Below are 10616 nucleotides of genomic sequence, written 5' to 3'. Positions count from 1 at the left end.
AAGTAGTCTTTGGCAATCCCTTTTCGAACTCAGGTAGTTCAGACAAGTTCCATTTTCTAACTTGAAGGCACAGTATTCCCACGCTTTACACCTTGTTCCACACAGTGTGTCCCACTATGTAGACATTTTTCAGTTTCAAGAAAGAAAAAAAAAAAATTTTTGTAATTTATTATTTATCAACTTTTCCCCAATCTTCATTTTCTACGTTTGATGTGAAGAAAGTGCAACAAGTGTTTTTAGTACAGTGAAGGTCGTAATAATACTGGCGAGTGTTTGTGTGTGAGTGTATGTATATATTTACATATATACATATATATATATATATATATATATAGTGTATGGGATATTTATTTATTCTGCATGAGGATTAAGTGCTGGCAATCGAAAATGTTTTAAAAATAATCTTCCAGTGTGTACGATGTGGTTTAATATTAGTCAAAAGCCATGAGTAATTCGAATAGAATGAACCAGTTTCTTCAGCGAACAACGATAAAAACCGATGGAGAAGAAAAAGTAAGTAAACGCAAAAATTATTATTTGAGAAATTATTTTTTCTTTAGGATATTATTTTTTTAGGGTAAAAAAAAAAGAATTATCTTTCATTGTAAATTTAGAATTTTTTTCATGTTTGCAAACAAAAAGAAAAATATTTTACTCACAGAGTCTACTAAAGTATTTATATTTGTTGCGAATTTTTATTTGGTTTGAAAAAAAATTTTGGTTGGTTCAAAATAAATTTTTCTTGGTACAAAATAAATTTTCCTTTGGTACAAAATAAATTTTGTTTGATTTAAATTATATTTTACTAGGCTCAAATAAAACTTTTGGTTCAGATGGAAATTTTCTTTGTTACAAAATAATTCTTTTGCGGTTCAAATGAAAATTTTCTTTGTAGAGAATAAAAATTTTAATTGTTATTGAATAAATTTTCTTTGGTTCAACTGGATGGTTTTCTTTGGTTCAAATGAAAATTTTATTTTGTTTAAATAAAAATTTTCTTTGGTTCGAATAAAAATTCGATTTGGTTCAAAATAAAACAATTCTATTCGGTTCAAATAACATTTCTATTCGGTTCAAGTAAAAATTTTCTTTGCATCGAATAAAAATTCCATTCGGTTCACAATAAAAATTCTATTCGGTTCAAATAAAATTTCTATTCGGTTCAAATAAAAATTCCACATTTGGTTCAAGTAAAAATTTTCTTTGGTTCAAATAAAAACTGTTTTTCGTTCAAATAAAAATTTTCTTTACTTCGATTAAAAATTCCATTCGGTTCAAGAAAAAAATTCCATTCGGTTCAAAATAAAAATTCTATTCGACTCAAATAAAATTTCTATTCGGTTCAAATACAATTTCCATTCGGTTCAAATAAAATTTCCAAGTTTGATTCAAGAAAAAGTTTTCTTTGGTTCAAATAAAAACTGTTTTTCGTTCAAATAAAAATTTTCTTTGCTTCAATTAAAAATTCCATTCGGTTCAAGATAAAAATTCTATTCGGTTCAAGATAAAAATTCCATTCGGTTCAAAAGAAAAATTCCATTCGGTTCAAAAGAAAAATTCTATTCGGTTCAAATAAAAATTCCATTTTTGGTTAAAGTGAAAATTTTTCTTTGGTTCGAATAAAAATTTTCTTTGCTTGAAATGAAAATTCCATTCGGTTCAAATAAAAATTCCATTCGCGTTTCAAGTAAAAATTCTATTGGATTCAAATAAAAATTTTGTTTTCGAATAAAATTTTTACTTGCAATAAATAATTTAGCAAACTCAGAGTCAAATTTTTATCTGCCATGATTAAATTCAAATAAATTATATTTGATTCAAATTAAATTTTCTTTATACCAATAATTTCTCTGGGTGTATACAAAAAAAATTGTCTTGACTGTAAAAAAAAATTTCTTTGAAAAGAATGTTTCTTCTTTAAAATTTTGTTCGGAACTGATTATTTTTAAATTATTCCTGGCCTGTTCCGTTCAATATTTTATAATAATATTGTTTACGCCTTTTGTTTATTGCAAAATATTGGTGAAAATCTAAAAAAAAGTCGTATTTTTATTTTTGAGCATGACTTATTGAAAATTTATTTTACTTACATTCTACTCTGCTTTTCGTTTGCTTACATTTGTTTTTTGTCTATTTATTTCATTTTTTTTGCAAAAATGAAATTAAATAAATAATTAAAAGTAAAATAAAAATTGCAAAGGTCTTTGAAAACATTCTGAAAAATAACTGGCACCTGCAATTTTATTTTCGCGTACGCTCCTGAAATTTTGACGCTACTGGAATTTTCTATTTTTCTTTTTTCTACACGAAAACAAATATACTTGTATTTTTTATTTTTTCGAAAAGCTTTTTTCAATATAGTAAAGAAGATTGAAAAAATTTCATTTGCAAGCATTTTGTTTCTAAAAATGTTAAATAAATATTTATTTATCATATTGAATAAATAAATAAATAAACAATTTTGGAGAAAGAGTATAAAAAAATTACTGTTTATTACTTCATTCAATTTTAATTTTATTACAAAAATAATGCTAAACATTTTAGGAAAAATTTCTGATAGTGTTACAAATATTTTCTGTTTATTAATTATATTATTTTGTTTCTTCTTTTTTTTCCTTTTTTTCCGTCTTTTCTATTTTATGATTTGTTTCTTTTTATTTTCTCATTTCTTTCTATTTTATTTTTATTTCTTCTTATTTTATCCAGTTTGCTAATTTATTTTAATGCTTATAATTTGTTTTTAATTTTTTTTTTTAAGTAAGAGGCAATTTTTTTTCAAATTTACAAACCTTAATGATTATAGAGGAAAAAAGAAAAATATTAAGTTTCATTTAAAAATCAATTAAAATATTTTAGTGTATTAAAAAAGAATTTTGTTTCCTTTATTATAAAATTAATTACAGGCAATTACGATTCAATTAATAAATTAACTAATTACAATAGAAAGAAAATTTACAACAGAATTTGTAAATGCAAATATAATGTAAATATAATGTAAATTTAATTACTAAAACGATAATTACATATTGTGTGTATCTGTGTTTTTTTCAAAAAACCAAAAATAAATTTCTAGAAAAATTCTCAACGTTCTAATGAACGAAACATTTTTTTTTAACCTGAAAATATTTTTTTTTCACAGTTTTTAAAAATTTACTCAAAAATTACTTATTGTTGTAAAAATTAAAAAAGTGTAGAATTAACTTTGGGGGGAAAATTTTTATTTGATTCAAATGATCCATTGGCTGTTGTTAAATAAGTATTCACTTGAATCAAATAATTTTTATCTAAACCAAATATATTTCATCTGAATTTTTTATTTACTTTATATTTTATTATTTTATTTTCTTTTAATTTTATTTATTTTTATTATTTATTTTTTCTTTTTTTCCCTTTATATTTTTATTATTTCATTTTTTGGTTTTTATTACTTATTTTAATTAATTTAAACCAATTTAATCTTTGAAGCAATGTAATTTTTATTAGCAATTTTTGAAGCAATTTTTACTGTTTAATTGACTTGAATAAAACTTATTTGATTCAAGTAAATATTTATTTTTGTAAGGCAAATAATTGTTTACTTGAATCAAATAAATCAAAATTTTATGTAATTTTTCTGAATTTTTTATTAATTTAAAAAAAAAAATTTCTGATTACGTATTTTCTTTTTATTATTCGTATTTAATACAAATATTTATTTCAAGAAATTAGAATTTAAAAAATAATTTTTATTTTTGTTAATTAAATGGTACTTGCTATAAATACTGAGATTATTTATTCGAATAATTATTGGTTCTAATAATTATTGACTTAAATAATTATTGATTCAAATAATTTTTGGCTTAAATAATTATTGATTCAAATAATTATTGATTCAAATAATTATTGGTTCAAATAATCATTGATTTGAATATAAAAATTAAGTTCATATATTTATTGAATAATAAATATGTGTTTCGTTTTTCAGATTTCACCTGAAATTGAATGTTTCGAAGGCACGAGACTAAGGAGTACAATACAATCGAGACGAAAGAACATCAACAACAACAACAACATCAATTCATGTGAAAGTGCAAACAGGTCATCATTATTATTTCGAAGAAGCAGCTTATCAAGAAAATCATCGTACAAGAAATTCTCAATATCCCGTGAGCAACCACTAATGAAACCAATCAAGTATCAAACTTCAAAAACTCTCACAAGACCCATACCACCGCAATCGTTAAGTATCAAAACTCACGATAATACCCCATGCCAAATTATGGAGCCAATGAGAAAGTCAAAAACTTTACCGGCTTCATTAGCAAACTCCCCCAATGTTGAGCATATTGTTCGTGAATTTGAATCTGGTTTCATGTCGCCGAGATCAAACTTTGATACAACATCCGGAAACTTTGTCAAGAGGATCGTCGCTGCATTCGAGGAAAAATACAAATACAACAACGTTGAAGAATGCTCAGAGAAAGTTTCAGAAAAATTAAGAGATTCCCGTATACATCGTCATTCGTTTTCAAATATTTGTCAAACCCTCCATTTTGCAAATATCGAAATTTCCAAGTGTTCCAGTGATATTTCATGTACGAGTGAAAATAAGGATTCTTCGTTAGATACAAATTCGACAAGATCGATTAGTTCGGATATTGATTTTTCCTTGGAGACAAAAACGAACTGTGTCCAAAGAGATCCAAAGGTCGATCACTATGGACAGGAAGCAAAAATTCACCACATTCAAAGGGATCCTAAAATCGATCTCTATTACGACTTGTATTCGAAGACTGATTTTGAGACCTTGAAACCGAAGTCGAATTTTCAGGACGAAATTGATTCGGGTGAGAATCTACGAGCATCAAAGATCGAGCAGTACCTCGACAGAAAAAGTCTCCAGGAAGACGAGTCCTCGACCCTAAAGCGAAAGGAGCGAGCACCGATAATTATTGGCGCCTTCCTCAAGAAACCGGTAAAAGTCGAGGAAATATCTGTCAATTGGATACCATTTCCAGGCAAGAAGCTGCCGAGAAAGAAGTCATTGAAGAAATTACTCTCGACACTAAGTGGCAAGAGGTGCAACGAGAAGAAGAAGGAAGTCGTCTTCTCCTCTCAAGTCAATATTAATGAGGAGAATCGCGAACTACCCGATTCTGGTTATGATGAACAGTCACTGTCGTCATCTTCCCTGACATCCATCACCTCGAATCAAGAGTCATCGTTATCATCGAGTGGGAAATCAAATCAAGTTCGTTGCGACGAGGAGCAGAAGAGAAGGGACAGAATTTACGCCAACAGCAGTGCAGTTGGTAATTGGACAACAATGCCAATGTTTAATCGCAAATCGACTAATTTATCCACTTTTCAGTCTTGTGGAAATAGTACAGGAAGTAGTGGTCAGGTTAGTGGACCTAGCAACGGAAACAGGATATTTTTGTACGAAATTCCTAGGGATGAGGTAAAAGTTGATCTTGGACCTTGTTATCCCTCGCCGAGTAAAATTATGGTCAAGTCCCTCGATAGGAAACTAAAGGGAAAGAGTTTTCCTCTTTTGGACAAAGAGGACGGTTCTAGAACAGCGAAATGTTCGGCGAACAGTTTGATGGGTGCTAGGGTACCAAAACATCCGATGAGTGCGAGAATACCGAAACATCCGTTCATTTCGCTGAGTAAGGATGAGTTGTACGATCCGGATGATGAAGAGGATGGAGAATATGTAGAAGGAGCAGAAGAAGCAGAAGAAAAAAATGCAAAAGCAAAAGGAGTAAACGGAGTAGAAAGATTAGATGCTGTAAAAGGAGCAAAACGAGCAGAAGTAGTAAAAGGAGTTAAAGGAGTAAAAAGAGTAGAAGTAGCAGAAGAATACGAAGGAGAAGAAGAAGAAGGACTAGAAGAAGAAGAACTAGAAGACGAAGAAGAAGAATACGAAGATGAAGTAGCATACAGAGGAGTACCATACAGAGGATCAGCATACAGAGGAGCATCATACATAGGAGCAGCAAACGAAAAAGTAGAATACAGAAAAGGAGTAGAATACAGAAAAGGACTAGAATACAGAAAAGGAGTAGAATATCGAGAAGCATTAGAAGACGAACAACAAGAAGAAAGTGCATCAGAAAGAAAATCAAAAAAACCATCAGAAAGAATACCAGAAAGAAAAGCATCAAGAGAATCAGATAAAAAATCATCAAAGGAAGCAGTAAGAACATCATCAAGAAAATCCGAGAAAGAATCAGAGAGAAGAGAAAAAAGAAAAGAAGACGACGAAAGAGTAATAATGCGAAAACACCGTGAACCTCGTGACACATCATTTCACTCATCCGAAAATGAATATGACGTGCCAAGAAAATATTTATCCCGCTCCGAACCGGGAATTCCCGACGTTATTAAATTCTCATTCGATTTGTGTCTGGATGAAATGAACAATTACGATGTTCCAAAATTGAGACCCAAATCGAGTGTCTATGAAGATGCACTATCATTGAAGAGGAGGAATGCAGATTTTGTTAATGTCTCGGGATCATCGCAGGATTATTATTCATCGCCAAGTCCACCACAGTATGCGACCATTAAGTCCAAGAACAAAAGGTATCTTAGTCCCGAGGTATTTAGGTCTGCCGATGAGCTTAGGAGTATTTGCACAAAAGTCACGTCCTTCTAGTTTTCAAAGAACAAAAAATAACAAAAATGAAAAAAAGAAAAACTATTTTTTTTTTGGTACGGTAGAATCTCGAGTATTTATTCAGTAGTTTCGAGGATTTTTCTTTTCTTCAATTTTTCATAATTTGCGGAAAATTATTTCGTTTTCATTAGAAAATGGAACAAATCCGATAAAAAAGGAGACAAAAAAAATTTTCGGCTTTTTGAAAATTTATATTTTCAATCCTCAATCTAGCCAAACTGTAAACAGATACGAATTTTTTCAATTCTCACACCAAAGGATTTGTTCCATTCTAAATATTGAAAAATTGACAAGAAAAATCTTAACACCAAAAAATGATATTATTCGGAATATTATTAGTAATGAAATAATTATTAATAACATTGTTACTAATAATATTGTTACTAGTAGTATTGTTACTAGTAATATTATTACTACTGGTATTATTACTAATAATATTATTACTAGTAGAATTGTTACTAGTAATATTATTACTACTGGTATTGTTACTAATAATATTATTACTAGTAGAATTGTTACTAGTAATATTATTACTACTGGTATTGTTACTAATAATATTATTACTAGTAGTTTTGTTACTAGTGGCATTATTTACTAGTAGTATTGTTACTAGTGACATTATTACTAGTTGTATTGTTACTAGTGACATTAATTACTAGTAATATTGTTACTAGTAACATTATTTCTAACAATATTTTTACTAACAATATTTTTACTAACAATATTTTTACTAATAATATTATTACTAATAATATTATTACTAGTAGCATTGTTACTAGTAGCATTGTTACTACTAATATTGTTACTAATACTATTACTACTAGTAGCACTATTACTAACAATATTGTTACTAGTAATATTATTACTAGTAGTTTTGTTACTATTAATATTATTACTAATAACAATTATTACTAGTAGTATTGTTACTAGTAGCATTATTACTAACAATATTGTTACTAATAATAATAATAGTAGTAGCATTGTTACTAGTAGCATTATTACTAACAATATTGTTACTAGTAATATTATTACAAGTAGTTTTGTTACTATTAATATTATTACTAGTTGTATTGTTACTAGTGGCATTAATTACTAGTAGTATTGTTACTAGTGGCATTATTACTAGTAGTATTGTTGCTAGTAGCATTATTACCAATAGTATTGTTTCTAATAATATTATTACTACTTATATTGTTACTAAATAATATTGCCACTAATATTACTACTAATATTGTTACTAATAATATTATTGCTTGTAGTATTGTTACTAGTACCATTATTACTAATAATATTGTTTCTAATAATGTTATTACCAAATATATTACTATAAATAATTCTATTATTAATTATATTATTATTTAATTATATTTCTATTATTTAATTATATTTCAATTATTTAATTACATTTCTATTATTTAATTACATTTCTATTATTTAATTACATCACTATTATTTAATTACATCACTATTATTATTACAACCATTATTAATATTATAATTATTTAAATTATTATTTAAAAGAAGGGAAAAGCAATAAATTGGCTTGTACGTGAAAGAAAAAAATTCACACTTTCGGTAAATAATTTTTTGTGTGTAAATATTTCTCGATGAAACAAAAAATGTAAATTATTTACTTGTGTAAAAATGCCTCACTTTCTTTTTTTTTTGTAAAATCTGCACATTTACAGCTTATTGAAAAAAAATTGATTTTGATTTTTAGATTTATCGTGACATCACAATTTGTTTAAAATAATTCTCTCAATAGTTTTTGAGCAGTTTTTGGTTATGAAAAAGTAAAAAAAAAAAATAATTCAGTATTATCTTTTGTGATTATTTTCTTAAAATGTGATTTTTTTAAGTGCCATAATTTATTTATTTATTTAATTTAGCATCATAATTTGTGTAATTTGAAAGAAAAAAAATCATTTTGACAATTAATATAAATTCTTGTACCTACTTGTAAATGTTGATGTGTATTTTGGAATGAAAAATAAAATTCTAATACGTGTGTCGGAAAAAAGGAAGTATTTTTCTTTTTGCTAATTTATTTATAATAAATTTATAATAAATTTATAATTAATAATTGATAATTTATAATTTATTTTGCGAATATAAAATTGCATTGGGAATAAAATGAAGAGGGAAAATATTTTTAAGTATTTTCTTTTTGTTTTATTTGCCATTTTTCGCGAATGAAAAATTTTGTTTGTCAATTTTTTTTTTTGGTTTCTAGTTTGTAACAGTTTTACTCTGTAATAAGTAGTCAATATTTTTTTTTCATTTTCATTTTTTAGCAATAAATTTTTATATAGAGATTAAAGCAAAAGAAAAAGATGTTTGGGAATAGAAATTATTTTTCGAATATCTTGCAAGTAAAAATTTATGCTTTTTTTAAACTTTAAATTTTTGCCTTTTTTCCAAATTTGGAGATTTTTTATATATTTTTTTTATTTTTTTTTATTTTTTTAGAATATTTTATTGTCGCATTTATTATTTTTTTAGGATTGTAATTTATTGTTGCAATTTTTTTTAATTTTGCGATTTTAAATATATATGGAAAAAAGTGAAAAAAAATTATTGAGTACTCTTTGAGAAAAAAAGACTGTGGAGTAAAAATTTGTGAAAAAAAATTGATTTTCCAAAAAAGAATAAATTATAATATTTACGATTGTGATATTTTTAATTCTTTATACTGGTTCAATTGTTAATTAAATAGTAAATTTTTTAAAATTAATTTATTATTTATCAATTAAATTAAATTATATTAAGTTAAATTTGGTAAAAATAGTAAATTCTTTGCTTTTTTATATTTTCTTTTTTTTTTTAATTATTTAATTTCTGTAATATTTCTTTTTGGCTTTTTTTCATAGAAAAATTCCGTAGACAAAAGTGAAACAATTTTCAGTTCTTGCGTCAAAATTTGTAAAAAATAAAATTTACTCATGTAACATTCATTTCGGGAAATATTCTTGAAAGAATTGAATCTTATTATACAATGACTACAATTTTCATTTCTTTAGAAATTGTTGATTATAGAATTGTAATAAATTGTTTTCGAAATTTAATTTTTTTTTATTAATTTTCTTTTTCATTTTTTTTTTTTTATTAATTTTTCTTATTTGTTTTTTTTAATAATTTTTCTTATTCATTGTTTTTATTAATTTTTCTTATTCTATTTAGTACATTTTTTTATAAATTTTTTTTATTAATTATTGGAGAGTTTCTTTAATAAACAATTGAAGCTATTTTCAAATAATTTATCGAAATTAATTACACACGTATAAGAATTTATTTTACATACACATTCGTTTTAGTGCAGTACCAAAAAATCAATTTTATTCTAGATTTAATATTTGTAAAACATGATTTCTCATTTTCAATTTATTGAAATATTTATTTTAGTGAAAAATTTTTGTTTTCGCTAATTTTTTCTCGAATAAACAGTATTTAATTGTATAAATTTTAATTTCACTCTAAACAGTTAATGCAAAAGTTTTCAAGAAGGAAAAATTAGGTTTTCTTTAAATATGTGAAGAACTTGAGAATTTTCCTCTCTCCTCTTCTCTTTTTTTACTTTCAAAGAAGTAAGAAGACGAGTTTGAAAACAATAGAAAAACTTTTCTCTTTCTCACAGGTTTATTATTTTAAAACAACACAAAAAAAAAAATTCCAGAAAATACGAATACAAAGAATTTTAAAACTTTAAAATTTCGAAAAGCGTCAAAAAAATTAATAGAATCAAAAACTGTTTATTACTCAAAAAAGATTAAAAAAAAAATACTCAAAAAATAAATTGTGATAATATTTTAGACATTAATTTTTATTTTATATAAGTTTAAATATAACAAATTGAAAAATGACTTGTAAAAAAAAATTGCTGTAAATGATGTACGATATTTTTTGCCCCCTCTAAAAATCTCCACTTCTTGACAAAAAAATCACGTTTTATTTA

At 25.5% G+C, this 10616-nt stretch overlaps 1 protein-coding gene across 1 annotated transcript; it reads left to right on the top strand.

The window, feature by feature from the left end:
- The first annotated feature begins 16 nt into the window (after positions 1 to 16).
- LOC122507972 lies at positions 17 to 7683 on the top strand. Its single transcript, XM_043620999.1, has 2 exons — positions 17 to 513; positions 3965 to 7683. The coding sequence occupies exons 1-2, from the start codon at positions 445 to 447 to the stop codon at positions 6641 to 6643; spliced, it is 2748 nt and encodes a 915-aa protein (XP_043476934.1). The 5' UTR covers positions 17 to 444; the 3' UTR covers positions 6644 to 7683.
- Positions 7684 to 10616: the final 2933 nt, after the last annotated feature.

This window comes from Leptopilina heterotoma, unplaced genomic scaffold (assembly GCF_015476425.1).
Source record: "Leptopilina heterotoma isolate Lh14 unplaced genomic scaffold, ASM1547642v1 Lhet_52, whole genome shotgun sequence".
Taxonomy (NCBI): domain Eukaryota; kingdom Metazoa; phylum Arthropoda; class Insecta; order Hymenoptera; family Figitidae; genus Leptopilina; species Leptopilina heterotoma.
The sequence above is the reverse complement of the archived record's forward strand: the minus strand, read 5'-3'. Positions and strand labels throughout refer to the sequence as shown.

Coding starts and splice junctions, on each gene's coding strand:
- LOC122507972 (XM_043620999.1), top strand. CDS start 445: ATGAGTAATTCGAATAGAATGAACCAGTTTCTTCAGCGAACAACGATA. Junction 514..3,964: donor AAACCGATGGAGAAGAAAAA/GTAAGTAAACGC, acceptor TTCGTTTTTCAG/ATTTCACCTGAAATTGAATG.